At 38.1% G+C, this 24,571-nt stretch overlaps 1 protein-coding gene across 1 annotated transcript in view; it reads right to left on the minus strand.

The window, feature by feature from the left end:
• Window positions 1-24,571, minus strand: part of LOC112981841 (transmembrane channel-like protein 1) — a 65,336-nt gene that overhangs the window by 14,598 nt on the left and 26,167 nt on the right. Inside the window, exons 7-13 of the mRNA XM_064500133.1 lie at window positions 18,564-18,670; window positions 17,230-17,328; window positions 12,723-12,865; window positions 9,149-9,293; window positions 6,924-7,118; window positions 1,273-1,452; window positions 898-1,050 (exon numbers count right to left, since the gene is read on the minus strand). Coding sequence (XP_064356203.1) covers window positions 898-1,050; window positions 1,273-1,452; window positions 6,924-7,118; window positions 9,149-9,293; window positions 12,723-12,865; window positions 17,230-17,328; window positions 18,564-18,670 — 1,022 coding nt within the window. The remainder of the gene's footprint in view (window positions 1-897; window positions 1,051-1,272; window positions 1,453-6,923; window positions 7,119-9,148; window positions 9,294-12,722; window positions 12,866-17,229; window positions 17,329-18,563; window positions 18,671-24,571) is intronic.

Consider the following 24,571-nt stretch of genomic DNA (forward strand, 5'->3'; position numbering starts at 1 on the left):
TCCTAACAGAAATCCTCATTCCTCTGATATACTTTCAGTAAGCCCCACTAAACCCTACTGTATCAGGCCTTAGCCCCAATTGCCCAGAAGGCTGTTATTCTCTCTGATCTCAAATTAAGGAGAAAGTTAACACAGTGATGAGCTTTCGGTGTTCATCACTTGTCACTCAGTGCTAGTCAGAAGACCAGAGAGGCTGTTTTCTCCTGCCCGTCTGCTCCATACCAGTGCCTCCTCCAGGACTGGAGATAACCACATAGGGAGACTGAGAGAGTGACGGAGCAACAGCAAAAAGTTGTGATTTAATGGTTTATTCAGTCTCAGGAACAAAAAACCAACAAGAATGAGGTATGATCAAACAGAGGAATAGGAGATGTTGGGAAAGTCTTTGGAAATGGCATTTTACATGAATAGGTCAATGAGTAGGGATGTCCAACTGAATCAAATAAATTGTCTGGGCAGATTTACCATTAAACCACTGCTGTTGTATTGCAGTATGCTACTTGGCTAAAGATAGAGATACCTTCTCAAATGCACACTGCTGGCAAGATCTGATTTTATGTATATTTCCCTGCTGAGCTACTCATTTTTTATCTTTGATATAGGCCTATTTTAGTCAGAAATTGATCTTGTCTGATCAAAATTCTAATATTAGATGCTGTCAGCTATCAGGAGAAACACATGAGTTCTTACTAGTTAGGGTTCGAAGAAACTAAAATAACTTTTTCTCAGCTTTGTAGCTAAGGAAAAAATAGGACCTTGCCATTATCTTGTCCCATATCTGCATTTCACCACATCTTTTCCAGCCTTAATGCCACCCAACAACTAAAATAGAGAAGGATTTTATATGATGTCTAACAGATTATGATCTATTTTCAAATATTAGCTCAATTGCATTACCTGCCCTACCATTGTTTCCCAGCATGGCCCTCTGGGGACATCTGCAGGGTCCACCTGTATTGGAGGAGCAGTTGAATTTCCTGGAATAGTACCATTATATAGACTGGCTTCCCATATTGTCATGTTATACTTGACTATCTTCTCTTCTTCCAACTAAAAAATAAATAAATAGGAAAACAACATTATGAGCTTGCGTTACCAACTCTCAACCATTTCTACTCCAAGACTCCCATTTCCAGCTCAGTCATGGACATGTTTCACAGTATAAGAGAAGAAATTATCTCTTTGACGACTCTGTGACATGGCTGGAAATCCTTGTCTTTGCCCTGCTACATGCTAAAAATGGTGAAGGGAGGTCCACTGTAAATAGCTTGCCTTGAGATTGATTTCATCCATCAGGGCAATAATGAAAGTGTAGAGATTGCCAAGGAAAAGAGCAAAGATGCGTCCCAGCTGCCATCTTAGAGCTATTCGAGGGTGGTAGTTTTCCAGAGAACTGATTACATCAAAAAGTGTTGGACAGAACATTCCTAAAAGTGACATCACCATGTTCACCTAGGTAAAAAGAAAAAAAAAAAAAAGAAATATACAGTGAAATGTTAGAGGCAAGTTCTTTGATTATTATTGGTTTGAGAGAAGAGTGTATTCCCACTACTACTTTTTAGTTGGCATTTGATTTAACAAGAAACAAAATCAGCTTGGGGAGTCACAGGATGTTTTCACAAAGAAAGAAAGAGGTGAAAAATCAGTAGTAGTCTACCATAGATGGATATATGAGGTCCTTTTTTTATACTGTACTAAATTAAATTTATCTGATATCTCACCCCAAATTAATTATACATGTCTTTGCTGCATAGGCAAATTCAAGTCAATCCTTCTTCCTGCCTGTCGTTCTTTTAAGCCTCTAACATTAACTCATCGTCATAGCAGTATGGAAATGGAATGAGTTTACCGAATGCAAACTTAGAAAAAAAAGAATAGTTAGCTTTCATAAAAAGTCTGAAATTCAACATGGATTATACATTCTACAGAAAATGAGGCATTCCAAGGATCTAACATTCCTAAGCGGTTGCTAAAATTTATTTCACATCTGCTTGAAACTTTTGGTGAAATAGTGTAAAATCCAATTAATTGTGTCTGCCAAAAATGAAAATAACTGAAAAGGTGTAAAAGTGCAGTTTTTCAATTTCAAATAAAATTTCATTACAAAAAGTGCATTTTCAAGGGACTAAAAAAAAACCCAACCAACAGAAAACATTATTTCAAGCTAAATGACAAAGATTAGTGGAAAACACAAAGATGTTTATTTGAGATGACTCATATATAAAACAAGTAATAAGAAAAGGGTTGATTTAGTCACAAAAAACATAATTGTTCGTTCACAGAACTCTAATCTTCCAATTGCTCTGAAACTAGCATTTCTCAGCCATACTAGAATCTGTCTTGCTAAAACCGATACAAATCTTAATACATTTCTAGCTTCCTGCTATCAAGGGAGCTAAGACTGGATCTTGGTTGTCAGAAGTCGTGTGGCAGCAGCAAGGCACTGTGCCTACAAATAAATTCATCCACTTACAAATTTGTACATTCTCACTCTTACAAAACTTTTTCTGTTGGACTGGTGATTTTAATTAAAAGAAATAAATGGCTTTCCTTTTCCTGTTTTTCAATTTTTGTTTTTTAATGAGTTCTAGAACTAATTACTGGATTTTTGTATTGATAGGCAATCAGTAGTACATTCTGAACATGTCTTGTGGCACTGTGTAAGAAATATAGTCATAGGCAGATTTTCAATGATCACAGGAATTCATTGACGTTTCCTATGTATTTAGACAGTGTTATTTGTCACTGGGATTCATTTGTTAAAATAACAATAAGGTACTATTCTTTCATAACAGTCAAAAAAGAAAGAAACAAACAAACACGTGTAGCTGCCATCACTAGCAGTATTTGGCTTTATAACTGAAAAGGTGGGATTTATATTTAAATCTCTCGTAACCTCTACCTTATTATTTTAACAGCTGATGGGTTTCGTACCTTAATCTGTTTCAAAAAAATTTTTCTCTTTTATGGCAGTCGTGGATCTTCTTGGGTTTTGGTACCTCTAGAAGATAGTATTAAGCACTAGAGTATCAAGCTCTAGATGAAATGTTTGTGCTTAATACATTGGTTATTTTTTCGTAACAGTAAAGTGTGCAAACATTTTATCTTAAAATCTTCAAAGTATCTAACATTGTTTCTAACATATTTTGTCTCAGTCCCCACTAAGCCAAACAATTAATGCCCAATATAGCGGCAGATGGCAAACACAGACGCTCACGCTGGAGCCAGCCACAGCCAACATGACCAACCATGAATCCTTGAAATATAAACTTATTGTAACAGGCTGCATATCCCAGTTATCAATCAAAATACTCAGTCCTGTTTTGATCCTGCTGAGTGTCAAATCAAAATCATTGCTAACTCTGGTCTGTTGTATCCTCTTGTGGCATTGAGTCCCAGGGGACAAATATGGACATAACACAAGCATAGACATTCTGGGTCACACCAGAGGTTGGCCTAGCCGGACAGATGTCTAGAGCACAGCAAGAACAGGGCAAACACATTGCTTTCCTTTTTTTTGTTTTGTTTGTTTTTTAGCCTGAATCCTACTTGACTCATTTGATGTCCCTTAGTTCTTGTGCTGGAAGACTTAGTTAATGTGCATTTTGGAAGAAAAGATGTGTCCTACAGTAAGTTTTAAATATAGCACCTGCTAACCTTACTGAAAGCTTTCTTGTTGCTGCATTATAGGAGAGGCAGCATTGAAGTCACTATTTTTCTTTAACATTCTATATTTTCTATATTTTTATTATGTTCTCACTTTTTTACTGCTTATCTAAAGCAAGCATGTTCAGTTGCTTTCTATATAAGTATTTTTCCATGCCTTGATTATTCATGCTCCCCATCTTGGGAGCATTTCTAATTCTGGAGAAATAAACATTATTGGGATGGGAGGTGAAACAAGGCACAGGAATTTGCAAGCTGAAAAGTGGTGAATGATTGTAACCAAAAGTGCAAGGTTTTACTGAGATAAATGTAGCCTACTGAATTTTCGAAATCCAAAAATTTTGATGGGTTCTGTGTTTCAAAAGCATAAGCATTTCTCATACAAGTTTCATAGATACATTTTCATAATTTTTTTAGTTTCTTGTAAAGGATTTTGTTGGCCAGAAAAGAAAAGCAAAAGTATATCTTCCAATGAATTTTAGCCACATCTATCATGATTTCAGGAAGGGGCCAATTTATATTCTGGATTTTTTGTCAACTCCAAGCTCAGGTGCTGGAGCCAGATTTTCTTCTGCTGTTTATATTGGGGACAGTGCCAGTGTTCTGTGTGACTTAAAAATTATAGAATGATATGCCAGAAGAGGGGCGACATGCCAGCATGCATGCAAGATAGAGTTATACTCGATAGCCAACATCATCTTATATTCAGTATCTGCTGAGTGAATCTCAAAAACACTCTCCGCCCTACGGAGATGACATTTCTCAGTAAGAAGGGAACAACAATCAAGAGGTACCCACTAATTAGCAAAAACTGTGGTTCCAAACACATTCTTTTATTCTTTTATCTCTCTGGGAGATTAACTACTGTAGAGACCAAACCCCTGTATGACACTTTGAAAGCTAGAAAATTACAGCTTATACAAGCCTTTCCGTTTTTCCAGCTGCTGCGAATTTGATAAGAAATGCTGCGACTGCAGTCATGTCTAAACACCAGCCCCCCCAGCACATTAAACTGTGCCAACACAACATTAAATACTGAACACTTACCGCTTGTTGGTTAAATGATAAGTTCATTAAGAGTAAGCAGTTTAGTTAAAATAAATCATTTTTTCCACCACCAATGATTGTGGTTTGTCTAGCACCTGCTGCAGGAAGCAGTAACAGAGATCTGTTTTTCTAGTAAATACAGTTTCATTTTTAAAAAGTAATTAGAGTAGAATTTATATTTCGTAATAATAAAAGCTGTCTGATGATTTCTAGAATTAAAACTGAGCATCGATTTAATAACTTCAATATAAATGCACTGATCTACTTCATCTCCACTGCTATGAACTCTAAGATAAATAGCAGGATATTTTTGGCAAAAAATCTATGGAGTCATTTAAGCTTGCAAGATATGAAATGTGAAATCTATATATTTTTACATCTGGAAAAAATTCTAATGTATATCACCTGCCTTCTCTTTTCCCAAATGATTCATGATTTGTCCACAATTACCCACCAGGCCACAGCCATGCATGGGGAGAGATGCAAAGCCTGATGAAATCCCATAAGAGCCCTGGTCTGTCTGTTTCCCATAACTTCCTTCTCCTCCCCATCATGGGCTAGGCTGTTTCATCTGAGCCATGACCCCACAGGACCAGGTACCGCTGCGATAGAGAGGAAGTTAAGCCTCACTGAACCTGAGACCAGTTTTGTGTAGGCTTGCAGGAGTATGGCAGAGGGGAATAACCAGAGGGAAATATGGTGTATGTAAGACATGTACTTCAGCTGTATGTAAGAGGTATACTTTCATTTGCTCTGAATAGTACATGAAGTGTTAATGGCCTTTTTCTGATCAAAATCTCAGTGTTTCTTCATGATACAAACATAATCTGGATTTAGATGGATCTAGAAAATAAGAAAAAATGTTTAAATGGCTATTAGGTAGAAGGCAAATTCACTTATTTAGTTAATCATTAGCCTCCAATCAGCAGCAATAGTGTGTACCTTGCAAGTGTGTTCGTTACCTGTCAATAGGTAGCTCTAGTCAAATCCTAGCAAAGCTACCTTATCCATCCTTCTTTAAAAGACATGCTCTATATCTTTGCTCTGTGATACACAGCCTCCTTAGCAGGATTTTTTTGTAAAGCATACAAACAAAAAAATCCCCTGAAATGTAAACATGCATATGTTTAACTGCTTTGCAGATTGCAACATAAGCTAATATAACAGCTTTTGGTAGCACAGTCCTCGTTATCACAGATCTGTTACCACACCTTTTGAACCAGAGAAAGCTGAATTCCTCCTGAATTGCCTTCATTTGAGAGTCTGTTGTCACACCTAGAGCTCATGTTGCTTTAAGTCAAGCAGTTTTGTATATGACTTCTGTTTCCCATTAGAGCAAAATGAAATAATTTTTTTTAAGTAATTTCATCCAATGCCAGCAGCCCCACCTCTCTGGATTCCAAAGATGGATTGCTGGAGTTTTTTAGTTTTTAGTTTTTCAGTTGGTTTTTGATGTTCAAAATTAGGGAGCAACCTTCCTCCTTCCACCATCATTCCATCCCAGCAGCTTTGGCAGGTTGGCATCCTTTTGCCTTACCTTAAATCAGATATCTGTTTTACCTACTAGTTCAGAATATGAGTTTTAAATAAGTAACAGCTAGTTTTACAACATACACAGCAGTGTGTTTGTTAAGAAAGTAAAATCTGCCCAGGTTTCCATATGGCAATGCTGACCACAGCTGTGTACTGCAAACCATCCTAACAATTACTTTCACTATACACCTCCATGAGGCAGGGCTAGATCTGTTCAAAAGGTGGTCACCCTAAAAATGACATTGGATTCTTGAACTGGGCAGTTGGAGCTGGAAGGTATAAGTTTCACCCTGTTGCTGCACCGCAAAGTTATGTTCATGAGGCCCCATGTAACTTGGGGCATGACCACACACCAGTCAGTTTGCCTGTACCAGTCTCAAGAGGAAAGCAAGAGGACAACAGGCTCTTTGGAGGGATCTGAAAAACAATCTTAGTAGCACAGAGAACAAAAGGCAAAGCATCAAATGAAAACTAAATACGAAGGGACATTTAAAAGAAACAACCAAAGAATAATCATTCTAATGAAGCAGGAAGCAGGGAGACAAGAAGAATTGCTTTGTTAGACATTCACCACCCACACCCAAACTATTTAAACTCCAGGAAAAAAAAAGGCAGCGTGCAGAGCATAGGAACACAGTTTCAAACCACATCTATTATAAAAATGTGCTAGCACGAACTTCATTTCTTTCCCACCACCCGTAGTTCTCCAGACCTTCCAGGGCAAATTTCTGGGATCTTCTCACAACAAAAAAGATGAGGTAGCCGCTCCCAGCAAGTGTGCACAGGGCCAAGAAGTTAGCAAGAACCCTCAGGAATCGAGTCAAGTGAATATTTTCTTCTTTTCGGCTCTCCTGCTCCTCCACAATAGCTTCCTGCACTTGTTAGAAACAAAAGAGTATTATTAGCAGCACTTTCAGGGTCAATCTCAAGGATGTTTCTCTACTTGTTAGAAGTCAGTTAAATAAATTGTGAAGATGCCAATGCACACCTGGTCATCGTGTGTTGAGAACGGCTTATATTGTCTCCAAAAATCTGTTTTGGACCCTGGTGGGCCCCGGGGTTTTGGCAACCTAGAGTTTGTTTAGCCTCCGGTGGCCGTGTCCCCATGGAGTCTTGTTACACCCGCACTCATGTGCCGAAAAGCAACCAGCACTTTCTGTCAGCTTGTGAGGTGCTGTAAGGCTGAGTGGCCCAGAAGGATAAATGTGTGACTAGCTGCCACGAAAGGAACTGTCACACTTAAAAATATGTGCATCTGTGAGAAAATGGCAAAAAGTTGCATTTTGAGAGTAAGCAATTCAGGAGGAATGAAAAGACAGGAATCCCAAACAAGGCAAAAAAGTGCACAGCTTCATACTGCAGGATAAAATGTTTGCCTCACATTTACCCTTGGCCAGGACTGATAGATATTAGGACTGTGGTGTAACTTCAATCTCCAGCTCCCACTTTCGCCAGCAGAAAGAGCTTTTGCTCTGAGATGTCCTTGTGAAAAGGGAGTTTAGTTACAGCTTCTCACTTCAGAGAAGATCGGTTGCCCAGTGGGGAAGCTAAACTCCTGCACTGTAATTATTATTCTACATGTCTCTGCTTTTCTTACCACTTTCGTTTGTTACGTAAATGAAAGGCAGCTGTGGCAGGTCTTGAGCAAAACTCCCATGGCCTCGCTCAGGCCCAGACTTCACCCTTTCTCTCTTTGGTTCCTTGCTTGCTTGCAAAGATCATGGTAAAGCTGCATGGGTTTATTTCTCAAGAATAAGTCTGTCTCAACCAGTTTATATTCTTCCTCCTATAGCTTTCAGCAACTGACCCTAATAGGTGTACAGGGAAAGCCCACAGACCTTGAGGTCATCCGATCAGTAATTCTTCAATATTCATTTTCCTGGGACCTTTTCTTTCCACTGTCTTTGACTGAAGTTATTATTTTCTGCCTGCAGCTGGGAAGGCGGGCAGGGTGAGGTGGTATATCGGCTCTAACATCGGTAATGCAGAACAGAAGGGTGAGGTGGGCGACTGGAAAATGCAACTACTGCTTGGTCCTCCAGTTCCCGTGTAGTATGCTGTCAGTGTGACCACAGGTCACCCTTACTCATTGCCTGGTAAGACCCTGCTGGAGTATTCCCTGTACATCATTATACTGAAAGTTACAGTTTCCTTTGGAAATTGCTCTGGCATGTCCCAGTGACCCTGGTGTAGATGTGTTTTCTTCAACCTTCAACAAGTAGTGTACCTCCCCTCCACCATTTTCACTGTGATGCACCTCACATCCTGCCCCAGATCCCTCACAGAGTGACTGCGAAAATCATCACAACCTAAAGCTGAAAACAAGCCTGAGAATGCCTTGTATTGCATTGCAGACTGAGCTATGTTTCATAATTCATCTGAAAATAAAAACTTTCTCTTATGCAAGGAAGGCAACCTTTTTTTCTTATTGAAGGTATAGACTCAAAATTCTGAGGCAAATTCTTTTGATATGCTGAATAGCCCTTTTTAGACAATGATATTGCTGTCGAGTGATATCTCTTCAGAATAGAAAGAAAAGATGATAATGTCAGCTTGGCAAAATGTCACCAGCATTAAAAAAGAAAACCAATATAAGCATCAGAGATACCGGAAGCCACCAAAGATGAGGACAAGGAAAACATTATTTTACAGTAGAATCATTTTGCTAAAACTAATACCGCAGTCACGGAGGACACAAAGGATGCTTCTTCCTCCACAACCAAAATGGAAGAGTTATGATGGCAAGGCACAAAGACCCAGTCCCACAAAGGTATATAGCTGCCCAATTCAAATTTAAGCACCTAAATCCCAGACACAGTTAATATTTGACATTAGTTCTGTCTGGTTCGCATCATTGTGAAAGACAAATCAGCTTACCTCTCCTTAGTGAGCTCTATTTTACCTTAAAGCTTGTTGTGATGGAAGCAAACTTATTATCTGCTGTCTCAGGATTGCCAATGAGGTAGTCCCAGCTTGTGAACATTTTCCAGCTGAAATTAAAACTAGTATCATCCCCACCACCATCTTCATTTGCATTTCTTGCCATTCTACAAAAGCCAGAAAGACACAAAAAGGCCCTGTTAGAACTAGTTTTGCTATCTGAGCTTAATTTTCAAATTGCTCCTAAAATTCTAACTTTGTTCTTAAAGAACTACATTATTATGGCTGTCAGCCATGTTATACTAAATCCAGAAAGTTCAGTTTGAAAACAGAATGGAGAAAGATGGAGAAAGGATTTTCATTTTTTTAGACAATTATGTCATCATTGCACACGTTTTTATGTGCTTCTTTCATTAGCATTGCAGAGGAACTCTGTGGATGAGAAACTCAATAGAAAACATGATGTCAAGAAGATTTCTCAAATAGAAAGCTGTAGAACATCCTGAACTGCTGTATATTTGATTAGAGACTTCACAAAGAGAAAAAAATAAATCTAAAATAACTAGCCAGAACAAAAGCTGGTCATATCAAACCAAGAAATCACTAATACAGCTGTCTATCTTGCCTTTCATCTCCTATGCACTTATGAAGTCCAGACTTCATTTGGACTACTAAATTCTCTATTTCAAGGTATAATAACATGGATTTATATATATTATACACACACACACACACACAAAATATACATATATAATATACACGTAACAATAATTCATGCAATAATGGTTGTCCTATTTCTGCTGTCCATAATTCTGCATCTCTTAATTCAACTCATTAAGCACAAGGATGGAATATATTGGTAGAGTATAAACCATTTAGCCTTGGGTTCTGCATTGATTTCTTGCTCAGGAAAATGCAGCTCCTTTTTTAAAGTTGACTAATGCAGCAGAGATGTTATTAAAACCAGTAAGTTCTTCACATCAGGTTTCTAACATCACAGTGAAATATATATTCTCAAATACAGTCAGAGAACAATAAATAAATAATACTGAGCTGGCACAAACCCATGCCACTATTTTTGTTGTTACTGCTTAAATATAGAAGGGACAAGGATCAGGAAAGGGTATTGGGAGGATCTGCCCCACTGCTGCTTTCTAGACTAAGACAATTCCTTCTCAAGAGTTTCTAAAAGACAGCAAACAATCCAGTGGTTAGAAAATCTATTTCCTAGAAAAAACAGGCCAAAATGATGGTTGACAAGTGTATAACAGGAATTTGGATATTTAATTGCATATTTGTATTTACTATTGCCATTCAGCATGCCAGTATAACTTGGTGCTACTGTATATAGATAGTATAATTTAGGTAGGTAATTTTGAGAATGAGACTAGATACTTTAGGTACACGTTCAGTGTTCAGATTCTCCAGAAGACCGCTCTGTCTTCAATTGTTTCATGTGTCATACCTTCTATCATTTTTGGTTATAAAGATGCCCTTTTTATCCATAAATATTCAGGGAAATGCTCTCCATAATCATATTTCACAACATCTGATCTGAACAACATGGAATCTAAATGTCCCCTCAGCTAAATAAAAACTAATGTGTTTATATTAACAATTACTGAGGAGGAAGCAGAGAAAGGAGTTAAAACCTTCTTCAAAGCTTCCTTCATTTCAGTTTCTCGAAATGACATCTCTGTGATGAGTCAGGGACACAGGGTGACGAGGGCTCTTTGCAGCCAGAGCTATCACAGGTGGAGAGACAGCAGCAACAAGAGTGCCTGGAGGAGTCACGCAGGTCCCTCCCTTGGAATTAAAACAAACTGATAGCTTTGAGACCAGAAATATTTCCACTTTATACTATGCACTGGAAGGGTTGCAGAGAGGAGCCTTAAATCTAAATGTTTTCCCCAAACATAGTAATACTCCCCAAACACACTTCTTCCTCCCTCTTGCATGGGGACATCCCCTTTCCCAGGTCCCAGTCACACGCAGAGCAGCGCTAGCACCCCCAGTACACTGCCTTTTAGCCTGTGTGCCGACTGCACTGCTTTCTGGGGAAATGGCATGAAGCAGAAGATTGTAAGAACTGCTCTTAAGATTACCTAAATATAGATCAGTGCTCGTGTCATGTGGCCAGATGGAAAGTCAGTGGGTGCAGTGTAGGTTTTCCCAAGGGTATTTCCTTTGTTTGGGCCTTAGGGAGTCTCTGCTGGAAGGATTTTTTTCTTTTTTTCCTGGTCTGGGTGACAGTCATTGAAATATAATTCTCTGAGACTAAGACATTTCTAATCTTCAGAGCTAGGCTATCAAAGAAATATTTTAAAGGACGTTCTCCAGCTAAACCAATGACTTTTTCACTGAAGTAGGTTGTTCTTTCTCCAAATATACACATGTGTAATTGAAGGAATTATTCTTCTTCCAAAATGCCTCTCGCCCTATGCAGGAAACCATGAATTATTTGAAAAAATGGAACATGAATTAATCTAATGCTCATGAAAGTGAAAAATACTGGCTTCAGCACAATACAGTGCAAATAGATTATCTGCAATTTTCTACTCTATATTCACAAGTGTCCTTGAATCTTAACCTGCACTGCTCTGAATTTTTTCACCCTAGGCATATTCTAAAGCCACCTTACCGCTGAACTGCATTTATTGTGGTAGGTGGTTGTCTCACTTGAATCAAGGATATTAAAGGTTATGTTCACTAGTGACATATCTCCTTTGAAACTATCAGAATTACCACAGTTTATTCCAATAGTGAAACTAGCTATAAAGTATGACTGAATAAATATTCCTTTTAATTCTGATCCTAGGACAAAATTCAAGTCCAGAATGCAAGATCAAAAAGGCTAACGTCTCACCAATTGTACTGCCGAAGCCCTGTTTCACTTACCCATATGCTTCCTACTGTTTTTAATATTATGTTTTTAACATTATATTAAATATAGTTTTCCTTAGGAAAGCACTGTTGGAGATTATTTTGTCTGCCACAGGACACTAAGCCTTTACTATGACCAGTAGCATTAATTCTTCTACACCACTGTGCAAATATGAGCTAACTGCTATAGTCTTGCTGAGAATCATTTACTGCTGCCTGAAAGTTATACATAGAATTATTTGCCATGTGTTTCTTCCTTTCCTGTCTTCTTCCTTCTTAAAAGAATTTAACTCCAATAAGGTATCGTTAAAGGAAGAACAACTGAACTTCCTTGATGTGAGCTGACATTCTGCTAGATGGAGAGTACTACGAAAAGATGGGCCGACAGCTCACTTCCTTACTTTATGTATTCATTTTACACATTTAAGTTGCAGGAGGGATGTGCTATATTATTTCAGTAAAGATTTTTCCCACTTCTACAAGACTGTGACATACTTGCTGGTGCAAGAAAAACTATATACATAGGCCTAAGGAATCTCATGAGACTTTGACATAAGCTAGCTTTTCCTTGCATTATAGTCCTATCGCTCTTGCATTTGTCCTGCTCTTAAAATTATCATATTCCATGCATTTAAAAAAAAAAAAAGTCAGTAATTCAACACTGGAATTATCTCTCTTTTAACACGTTCACTGCAGAGCCAAACAGAACTTACGTTCGAATGACAATCATAAAGCTGTAGCCAATAGTCCCAACTCCAACAAGGAAATAGGAAAGAGGCATCCTGAACTTTAGCCATCCAATTGTCCTCTGGTTATTGTAATAACCATAAAAGAGCACAGAATACTGTGCAAAGCCCTGAAAATTCAACAAAAATTAGGTAACATCACCAGTCTGTTAAATATGCAGATAAACAGAAATTGTATCAATAGCAACGAGTTGAAATGTGCATTTCCATGCTTTTGAAACAGTTATAAGCATCACTATAATAAATTTCAAAGGATAGAAAAATTCTCTTTCTGAAGTTTTTAAAAATACTTTGAATATTTCATGTTGATTTTCAAATGTCTTTTTCTCTTGTCTTTAAAACTCTTCTTGGGCACTACAGTTTAATGAGTCAAAACTTTTTTATCCACATACTTTTTGTTGAAAAGAAAACTTTTTCATCCACATACTTTTTGGTGTAAAGACAAAAACACTTTGTTTTACAAAATTTGTTTCACGAAGTGTGAAAGTACGAAAAGTATGAAAGTAATTTCAACAAAAATGTCAGATTAGTAATTTATTTTCCACATTTGTAAAATTTCCTTGCATGTCATGTTTGGTATAACATTCTCATACACTTTCTACCCACATTAGTCTGTCAAGAAATACTGTTTGCTGTTCACAGGTGATATACATTATTCAACAGGTAGCTGCATTTTATTGGATGATTATTATGTATGCACAGGATTTTTTAAGCCTGTCCTCCAAAGCTATAAAAAGTGCAACGTAAGTGTATCATCTTTTTCAGAAATTCAAAGTTTATTCCCTTTTTAAAAAATCTTAATGTGAATGACCTTTTCTTTGGGTCAGATTGTTGATTTTTCAAAATAATTTACTGCATATGGTCAACTATAGTCAAGTTCTGGGATCTAGAAGCAATCAAAATTGTTAAAGCTTCCTGATAATCTTCAGGTTACAGCAAGAATTGACCACCCTGCAAGGACACCATATTCAGAAACCTTTACAAGGACAGCTCAGCGCATGCGCAGCAGTGGCAAAGCTCTGGCTGGACATAATGAATTCGAGTCAAACGCAGAGTTCAGTGAAAATGTAATTGGTGGATAGATTGAGCATTATTTTGACACTAATACAGTAAGCTTAGGCTTTCCTGAGTTGAAACAGCAATTCGCTTCCCTTCTGCTGCTAGTATTTCTTAAAATAAATCCTTTAGATTGTAATGCCATTAGACTAACATCCTTGTACATTATCTAAGACATGCATTTGATTTATTGTAGCTCTTACTATATCTGAAACAAGTCATGGTGTTATCTGCAAAACCTCATTTGCAATTCTTGTTAAGGTGAAAATGAAATATTAATATATGATAAATAACAGGAGTATTCAAAATGTCTTGATTTGATAATAAATATATCTCATTTTCATTCATATCAGACTAACTTTCAGAGATGTGCATAGCTATAACAGATAATGGCATTTGCTTCTCTCCTAAGGGAAATATTATTATAGAACACATTTATTACTAATTACTAGTAGAACACCTACACTGATCGGGACACACTCAGATGCAATACTTTGCCTTTTGCATCTGTATGTTTATTACAGCATCTTGTAATTCCATGTTAGCCTGCTTTTCTGTGCAGCCATTGCAGTTCTGGAGAGCCTTTTGGATCCCTCAAAGTATTAAAATATCTTTTAAGTCACTGTGCTCTGTCAAGTCGGAGATAATCCCTCTACTGTGTGTAATTCAGTATGTTGTTTCCTGACCTTTGCCTGCAGCACTTCACCATGAAACTTGAAATATTTTTAGCTTGTAAAGGTAAGCATACATGGAAGATCACTTTCATTCCTTCCTCGGTCTAACATAAAAGAAGGGTGAAATAATAATATTGGTCAAAAACATTATTATAATGAGCCTTGAGATTCTGATTCCTTTAGATTTGGATTATTGCCTGATCTGTAGAATATACAGTGTTAAAATTGAATTCCAAGGAGAATATGCATGAATCCAAAACTACTTCTCTTTTCCATGTCAATAAAATGAGTACAATATTAGGGACAACAAAGCAAAGAACATTTTGAGCTCATCTTTTGTTCCCCATTTTGAAGATTGCTGAGTATTTTTAGAATGTGAAATGATGTTTGGTGATATGTATTCAGTCACTTATAACTTACTTTGTAGCATACGAAAGTTGCCATCGGATAAACAATAATATTTCCTACACCGTTTAATTAAAGATGTCATTGCCTTTGGAGAATGTTTGTCAATCTGACATGCCTCAAGAAAGTCCTTTTGAATCTGAATACTTCAGGGGATTCATCTCTTTCACTGCCCTATTCTACATTTTTATTGCCATCACATTTGCTCCCTGTGTTAACTGCTGCTGTTATTTGCTAGACTTTCTTCTTCAGAGCTGTCAGACCCTGTTTTTCTCAGTTATTATAAACTTCCCCTCTCCTTCCGCCATCTGTCTTCATTCATCTCTTTTTTCTCTAATCCATTTCTTTCAATACTTTGTTCCCACTTGCCATATAAACCTCTTCACCTCTCTACTCTCTTTAGAAAAGCTCTGTTGCTACAACATATGATTAATTTTTCTCCAATATCTCCCTGATGTTTTAACTTCTCATTTTAAAATAACATCATCATTATCTAACTTCCCAGCCACATCTCTAGATGTGTTCTTTCCGTCACTGAAATATAACTCCCAATGAACCAAATGCAATGTTGTTTTATGTAAGTCATTGCAAAATGTTAATCAGATGGCTCTTTAGAAAGGCCAAGAGCCCTTCTATGCTTTTGTAAGCAAAGAGGGCCCACCATTTTATGTGACCAAACAGAGCAGAAGTTGTCTGATCACTTTGTATACATTTACAGTCAAAAGACAGATAAACATACCACTTTATACTTGTTATATTATTTTTTTAATTCAGTGGTTTACAGGTAAGCCTGAAAGAATTGCTTGTAAATGAGAAAATTAGCATATCCAGTTCATTTTTCTCCCCCATTCTGCAGTCTTCCAACCAGATTCCTCATCTGCTGATAGCTGAAGATGGAAAATAGAGCCAAGAAAAGCTAAATAAAGGACGAAAATCTGGAGTCATTTGAGGCTCCACATAAGAGTATTGAGCCACAAACAGAGGGACCTTATCTGGGCTTTTGTCAAAGATCTGTATGTCACAAGATTAGGGACCTCTACACACCCTAACCATAGTCAAAAATGTCAATAATAGTGGCAGGCATAGCCACTGTACCCTTTCTATGCTTTTTCAGGAGGGATAAGAGCTTTCTGTACATTGCAAAAAAGAGAGGTAGGAAAATCTGCCTCTGCCCCCGCTGAGTTGCTCACGTAGAGCCTGCGCCGTTCCCTCCACCAGCGCAGTGGAGTTGGACCTCACGGGCGACAAATCCAAACGGAGAGGCTGCTTTTAGAAGAGCCCTTCGGCTGACAGCTGAAGCGGCTGAGCTGTAAGCTGGAGGAACCAGTGTCTGAGTTTATTTGTCCCCAAAATGGATCCGCTTCCAACAACATATCCTTGCCTGCTGTTGTTAAAACAACTCAAGTGCTAAAAGATATGTATATGCATAGTTCTTTGAAAGTCTTGGTACTCCTTATAGAAAGGAAAGAGTGCAGCAGACTGAGGGAGAAATCACACAGCTAAATGGATGCTCCTCCTACTAATCTGAAGGAAAATTGTAACTAGATGTGAAGAGCACTTTTTGATGACATCAACTGCAGGCCATAAAAAACTCTAACAGCCTTCTAACGAAGGCACTGTAACACCAATTTTATCATCAGCTGGCTTTATACAAAATTGTATCATCTTTGTATAAAGAGACCAACCACAGAGACATGCCATGTGCAAAATTAGATAAAAATATGTTTTCACAGAGTAAATGTAGTGTGACATACTTAGGAAAGTACCATTAAGAAGGTACAGGAGGTGTAGTTCCTCAGGGTAGAATGGGCATCACAGCAACAGTAAAGAATTAAAAAATGTGTCTCAACACAGCTAAAATAGCTGCATATTCTACAAGACTGAGAAAAGCTAAAAACAATATTCTTTGTTTTAAAAAAAAGACCTACAGAGCATGTTTCATTTCGTTTCGTTTTGTTTTGTTTTTCTTCTTTTTTCTAATTCATACTGCTTCCTTGGATTTGGAACCTTAACTCATATCAACACAGAGGGCCACTTTCACCTGTAAGGAATGGATGGCAACCAGAGATGTGAATCTAGCCTAGAGACTTTTCCCCATACATCTTTTTATTGCTAAAGATACTAAAATATGCATGTGGACACTAGACTTCAATAGGATATGTTTTACCTGTGGGAACATATATCCTCAGAATTCATGAAAAAATTAGGTAAATTATTTCTATTTCAATTTTCTCCTCAAATATTTCATACTAAATCTCTGAATATTAAATAATGATGCAAAAGCCGACAATAAACAAAGAGTATTGTGAATATGCAGTATTGCAAGAATATGCACTTACACTAAAATCCCAGAGAGTAGCAAAGTTCATAGCACTTGCTTCTTCAGCTCTTGGGACAGTTTTTCTAGGTAAAGAGCCATATGGCTTTCCCATCAAAGCCTGGAACCAAGGAATGAGAGAAATTTACGCTTTAAAGCAAAATACCAATAAAGGGAAGGAATACAGATCTGACAGTTATTAGGAAGACTTATTTTGTGCTCCTTAACTGTTTAGTGAGTATGACCTACTTCTCTGCTTCTTTCCATCCCTCCTCACATTAATAATTGGAACTATACTAAAAGTATGCAGTCATGGTAAGGTTTTTTAATTTAAAGTGGTGTTCCGCTAGGATCAATGGATGTGCCTCTTGCATTCAGAGGCAACAAAGAGGTCCGAGCTCCTCTGAGGAGTGAGCTTGTCTTACAGACAAATGGATTCATTTTTTTCCCGTTATCGATTTTGCTGCTTTGTTAAAAGAACTGTATGGGCAGATGCTACGGATTTAGGTTCTGGATGATGACAGTCAGGATGCTGAAAGTCTCCCTCTTGCTGGTGAGATGCTTGCCCAGTATATGTCCGCACTGGGCCCTTGCAAGGCCTCACCCTGGAAACAGTTGGGCATTTTCTCAGTTTTTTGTTTCAGTGGAAGATAAAGCTGTTAAAATGCAGTACTAGGAAATGGTTGGAAAGTCCTGTCTGACCTTTTCACATCTGCTCACTAGGAGATAAAGAAAGAGGATATGAAATGGTGAAATCAGGGAGATGGCACTACACTTTTAACTCCATACAAATCCTCTTTTTAGGAAGACACTGTAGTGGCCCAAAGGTACTAGATAAATATTACATTGCACAAAAGTGATTTTTGCTTGAATTACAGCTTGTGGGCAGCGTTTTTAACAGTGAAGCAAACAGCTCAAAATACAAGGGGCCTCTCTCATGCCTTATCAATATGAGCACTTTAAGGCTGATGAAAAGCACCCATGCTGCCTAACAGGCTTGGAATATATCTTCATAATGTACATTATAGCAAGATATACTCAGCTGCTGCTTAGTCTCAGTCCCTCTCCTTGGTTCTCCACAGACAAAAACACAACACTGGCTCCATCCCGGGCCATGTGAAGTCATTTTGGGAAGATATTTTACTTGCAGATATTTTTCTGTCATGCCTATTTCAAGAGACTTCTCTGGATTCAACTGTCCATGAAGAAAATACACCTTTACAGCCTTTGTACAACTTTATAGCTCTTAATGCATAAAGACGCTACAAAATTCGTTGATAGTCCAGTCTATGAAATCTTACAGCAAAGACAGAAATTCATATAACAATTCTCAATGACAATTTAAAGCATTCCCACCTCGGGCACCATTACAAGTCCAAAGGTCAGTCCAAAGAGAATCATGTTTATTCCGTACATCCAGCGTAAGAATATGAAATAAGAAGCTACTGATGAGCCAAAGTGACCTATGAAAACACAAGATGTGAAAAAAAGGCAGATGGGTCAGTCCATTTGTGTTTCTTTACTTTAAGGTAAAGTTGCTCAAAGTTTGTTTAAAATAAATAAAATCAGGGACACTTTTCATTTTCTTTATTACTATAACCTTATACCATTTTTCCAGATTGCATGCTAACAAACAATGACATGACAAAAAATAAAAAACAGAAACAAAAAAGCATAAGTATTATTTAGACATACTATTTGTAGTCATGTAAAATACTGTCATGTTTACTTATACAAAATCCTCTAGCAGCAGGATTTAAAGAGAATCACCCCTTTTTCATTTTTCCTTTTTTCTGATGTGCATCAGGAGCATTCTTGACATGTTAAGAAGTACCAGCCCAGTTTTAATGGGAAGAAGCACAAAATCAGCCAACGGGAACAGTCTTTCCAAAGGCACAGAGTACTTACAGGTGCTTGTCTAACCCAGTTACTGGTGTGGTAACTGGAGTTGTTCACTGGAGAAGAAAAAAAGATCTGCGAGTGTTGCATACCCTTTCTTTCTCTTGCATTGCTACTGAGGTACTCCAGCTGCACCCAGGTGCAGAGGCAATCCCATCAAACCAAGTGCACAGATGAGCCTTGGACTACACCCTTGGGGCAGCACTGAGCAGGGAGGAGGAGGCTGCAGAGGAATCACTGGGTAATAACAGCCTGATTTGACCAATATCTCTGCAAGTGAGGCCAAATAGAAGTAACGGTTTGAATTCAACGCCAGCTTGCCGCAGCACGGCTTCTGCTGAATATAGAATAGCTGATGGTCTTGTTCATCTGGCTGTCAGAATTAGGAAAACACCAGATTTCATTTCTGTTACCAGCCATTCACATGTAAAAACTGACCTTTTCACAAGTTTTCTCACACACACAGTCTAGTGAAGGAGACTGACACACTCTGATGGCAAATAACGAGAAGTGAATCTCTCCGTGCATAGGAATTTAGATTGGTGCATCCACGCTGTTTTGCAAAGCCCTGTAACAGATTTTTTCCTTTTGTAATATGCAGTTAACACAGCTGGTGCCATCTGGGGTTTAGCTATGCACTTTTTATCATACTAACAAAATCAGTAGAAAACTTAATATACTTAAACTGGTATAACCCCACAGCATAAGCAGACATCCATTTAAAAGAGGCATTTATGAGACCTGTGCAAAGGGAGAAGCAAGCCATTTTGTCAAGGATTTCAGTATTTCAAAAGCTGCTTGATTCACAGTTCAGAATGAAAATAATTTTGAAATTCTCCATGAAGAAGAGGACAATCTTAGCAGTTGTCTGCCTACTGGGGAATCTGGGCACCAGTCTAAGGCAAGAGACTTTGAGTCAGTCAGACTGGCTGTGCTATGTCAGTTATCCCATCACAACCCAGCGACAGCATTTTGAGATGCCATGGATTCAAACAAATTAAATGTGGGAGTCGAGAAGGTTTCTGGCAGCAAGCAACCTTTGATGCCGTAGGACCTTCCCTGCTGTGTGTTTTGTTTTGGGTTAATCCTAATATTCCCTCCTGTCAGAAATAGCTTCCTTTCATGAATCTAGTTATAGTACAAAAAAATGCCATCCTGATGAACTCACTGTTATGCATCCACCTGGAACATCTGTATGAAGGCACTGCATTGGAATTACGTGTATCAGTATAGTTATTGCAAGTCACAGTGCACAGTCTGATATTGGCCTTAATTCCTCTTCACCAATGAGGCAGGAACAGCAGCCTCTTGTAAGAGGAAGGCTCAGCTGGGGATGAAGATAATTTAGCTATGGATGCACCCCTCCAGAATGGGCAGATCCAAACAGGGGACAGCAGGGAATGTGGAAAATGGTACATGCAGCCTGTGCCAGCTGTCAACAACAGTAGTCCCAGTCTCACCAGATGTTTGAATCCACTTCGAAGTGCAGGATGTTCAAGCAATGAATGAAAGTCTAATATTTTAAAGTAGGCATCAGCCATCCTTCCCAGGTTGCTGGTGCAGCATCCACAGCCTTGCTATACATTGAGATGCACAGTCCAAATGCCACCTGTGGAATAAGGAGGCTCACTGTCCCAAAACAGCAATGTGCACTTCCCATAAAATTCTGGTGCACAGACATTACTAAATGTCTATTCTGTAAGAAAAAAGTGGTGGCCTGGAAGAGTCAGTCGCAGTTGAAGGGGGCTGTGATAAAAAGGGCATTAGTTACAGAAGGGAATATTATGAAAGTAGGAAGAGCTAAAGAGGAAAGTTTGTCTGTTAGGGATTAGATATAGTAGTACTTTTTCTATTCTTTTTATTAATCTCTTTACTTCTTCATTATCTGATTTATTATTAGCAGATGATATTGCTGCACAATAATCACAAAAAGGAGAACTCTTTCAAGGATTACAGTATAGAAGATGATCTAAACATGAGCAATCCCCCTGTTTCTTGTCCATAAGCCTACCAGAAATGAATCTTGTGTAAAGTTTAAATGTGTGATTAATGTGACTCTGCAGTTTGGGTTACAGTATGAAACGACCATGACAAGGGTGTGTCTTCTCATGCCAGAGCAATGATTAAGATTTATTCCTCCTATAAGAAGCTTTTTTTAGCCTGCCTAAAGCACAGTGATGTAATTGTTGAATTATCTGACTTACTGTGGTCAGGGTGTTTCCTGGGTATCTACAAGTGGCCTTGAAATAAGAACCTGACTTGTTTCTTCAAAGCAGACAGGAATTCTTAGATTTACACAGTTTTGGTCTCCTTCGCAGATTACCCCGACTCATCTTAAAGAAGCCCCTTTTTTATTAAAAGTATCTTCCTGAAGTCTGTTTTAACTCCCCATCCAGACAAAACTATGGCCAAAAAAAAAAAAAAAAAAAAGGATAAACCTTGTCTCCCTCACCTTGGGAGTTTCCATGCAGAATGGGCACAAATCCAGGTACAGAGAGCTCTGACCACAACTGCAAAGCTGCTTAATGTGAAGTACTGTCTTCCCTGATCTTTCTAGCATATAAGCAATGGTCAAGGGAAGCTTTCAGTTCAGTAGCACTGCCAGGCTGTGACACACCTGAGTGTGTTACCTGCTACAGTTCAACACATTCTTCACTGGACCTTTTTTACCTAAAGCTGTAGCTATTTCTGTTGACACAGAGTGTGTGAGGTCATTCTGTTGTTTTCATAAAGTGTGTTTATTACAGTGTTATTTTTTTCCTATAAGTTTTCTGCTGATATGTTATCAGTTAGGATTAGCCCTGTGCTCCAGCTATCCTAGCAACGTTTGTCTGAAAGGAGTGAATCTGTAGTTGTTCACTAAAGATATTAATTGGGACTAAAAAACCCATAGCCCTTGTTGCGGTATAGCTAAAATACCTTTTTGTTTAGGCTTGAATTTGCTGGCCTTCCAACATGAGTTGGCAATGGTAGGGTGGCACAGCTACCTACCCTCTTTTGCTTGTGTGACAGGAATCTTTTTATAACTTCTAACATTGTTTTACCAGTACAGTATATCTTTCTAAGTCAGGAGAATCTTCCCCAGAAGTACCCAGTTGATGTTTTACTACTATAGGAGACCTTCAATTACATCATTTGCAACCTCCCTACAACCCAGGCTAATTTTGAGAATGGACCAACATCTAACAACACTAGCGCGTTAGATGCTCTAGCATCAAGTTGCTAACCAAGAGCTTCTATTACGTGTTAACTTCTGACCTGCATCACAAAGATGACAGTCAGATCTGTGTCATTTTATCAAAAATGACTTGATCTCCTTTGCTCTGTTGATCTTCTAGATTTCAAATGTAGTTATCATCATATTCCTATGCTAATATTAATATATATGGCAGAGACTGTTAGTGCTGCAAAATGGTTTCCTTTTGGACTGAAACTAGTCATGTTTGGTCTGTGTCCAGATACAATTTTCAGAAGGACTAAAGGATAAACATTAGCTGTTCTAAGTGGATAGAAAATTTCATTTACTTGCATCATTTTCTACTATAAAGAGATACTGCCATATTTGGTTGGGATTTTTTTATAAGCAGCTCAGCTTTTAGATGAGCAAATGAAAATCATCATGTAAGAGCTCAGACATGGCTTATGCTGAGAAGTAATTGGGTGGAAGCTAAGAGCTGTGAGGGTTTGCTGAGCATAAACAATCCCTTTGCACACACATTTAACCAGAGAGTTTCATTAGATAGAGTAGTTGCATATAAGTGTCAGTCTTTCATTCCATTCACAAACCTGCACCTTACACTTTCTATTAATGGGATCATGTAGGACTCAAAGAGAAGTTTCATAAAATTTTTCTCCCTTCTAAGGTTATCGACATGACCTGTTATATATCCTGATACTACTTACACTTCAGTGCTTAGCAGCTGCCTTTATGCTGAAAGAAAACAGCTCATAGCACAGTATCAAAAGTGATAATTGAGGATTATATACAAGTTTTACTTCTAGTTTCTTTGGTCTGAAAGGGTTGCTCATGCAATTTTAATGCCATGGTCCTTCTGTTGGAAGGAGCAGATCCTACCTAGGAACATTTCCTTTGTAATGTGTTCAGCTGCCTGTTGAAGTACACCAAATCCGTGTGTACACACGTGTCTTAGTGGACAAAATTATCACGGAAGACGCAAACCAGTTTAAACATGCCAAGGGGCACAGTAACATGGAAGGCAGCCATACAGACCGAGCTCTGTGGCAGAAAACTGAGCCAGTGAATTTTGTTATGTTCGTGTGTTGGCAGGCTGTCAAAAGAGCAGAGGATTGGTATTCTGTTCAGGGGTTGTCTCCCACCTTATTAGTTTTTTGAAAGGTAGATTTACTGTGTGATAACTACACTACAGGTCTGTTTGCGACTGGCTGCTGTAATATACATTTGTGAAATAATTGAAAACTCCTTCTGAAAACAAAAGATTCCCAATTCCTCTTAAAGGAGGACTTGCAATCTCCTTTAAATCCAGTTCCTCCTTACTACCAAGTCTACTGTCGCATGAATAACCAGGGACCACTGGGGACCATTGCTTAAAATTTCTGCATATGCAATACAATACCTAATTTTAAACTTTGACAGGATGTTTGAAAAAAAGCAGAAGACTCCAATCACTCACCTAGAAATCATTCTGTCTCCCTTTAAAGATATTCAATGAATAATTACATACTAGGCAGAAAGGCCAATCTTTGCTTTTTCTTGTATATAATTTAGAGATTATCAAAAAAGCAGTGATGTTACCAGCTAAACAAACTCTCCTTGTGCAACTTCAGTTTCTTTGTATAACCTGTACAGACTGAGCATTCGTTATATATGCCAGTGATTTTCAAGCCTTTGTTTCAGACTGGCTATGTTTCACAGATGTTTGGGGCATCTCATACTTAATTATGAGATAGCAGATTTAAATGGAACTTTTTCTTTGATATCAAGTTTTCTTAATTTTAAATAATCCAGGAAGATCAAGAAAATTAAAGTCCTCAATTGGCTGAGGACTTTAAATAACCCAAAAAAGGACCGAGAAAATATATTTTATATTTTTGGTTATCAAGAAATAAAATCACATTTTCCTAACTAAAGACATTTTTGTTTTCCTTCTGAAAATCTTGCCTAACTTTCTTGAGAAGTCTTTGCCTATTCTTAATACATAGTACAAAAGCTACGGAATCAAAGGAATTAAAAACTATAGAATCAGAGGAATTAAGAAGAAAAACATGAATCATCAGAATTTATTATTCCCTTCTATCTCCAGACATAGAAAATAAAGCATTACTAGCCATCAGGTGATGCAAACGCCCTGCCTCATTCCTGCTCCCTCTCACAAATGGGTTTCCAGGAGTGGTCCAAACAGCCTACTTGACCTGTCACAATCTGATATTTTCTGCTTGTTTCACTGTTCTAGCTCCTCTTGAAACGAGCTGTGATGCAGACAGCG

Source organism: Dromaius novaehollandiae, chromosome W, assembly GCF_036370855.1.
Source record: "Dromaius novaehollandiae isolate bDroNov1 chromosome W, bDroNov1.hap1, whole genome shotgun sequence".
Lineage (NCBI taxonomy): Eukaryota > Metazoa > Chordata > Aves > Casuariiformes > Dromaiidae > Dromaius > Dromaius novaehollandiae.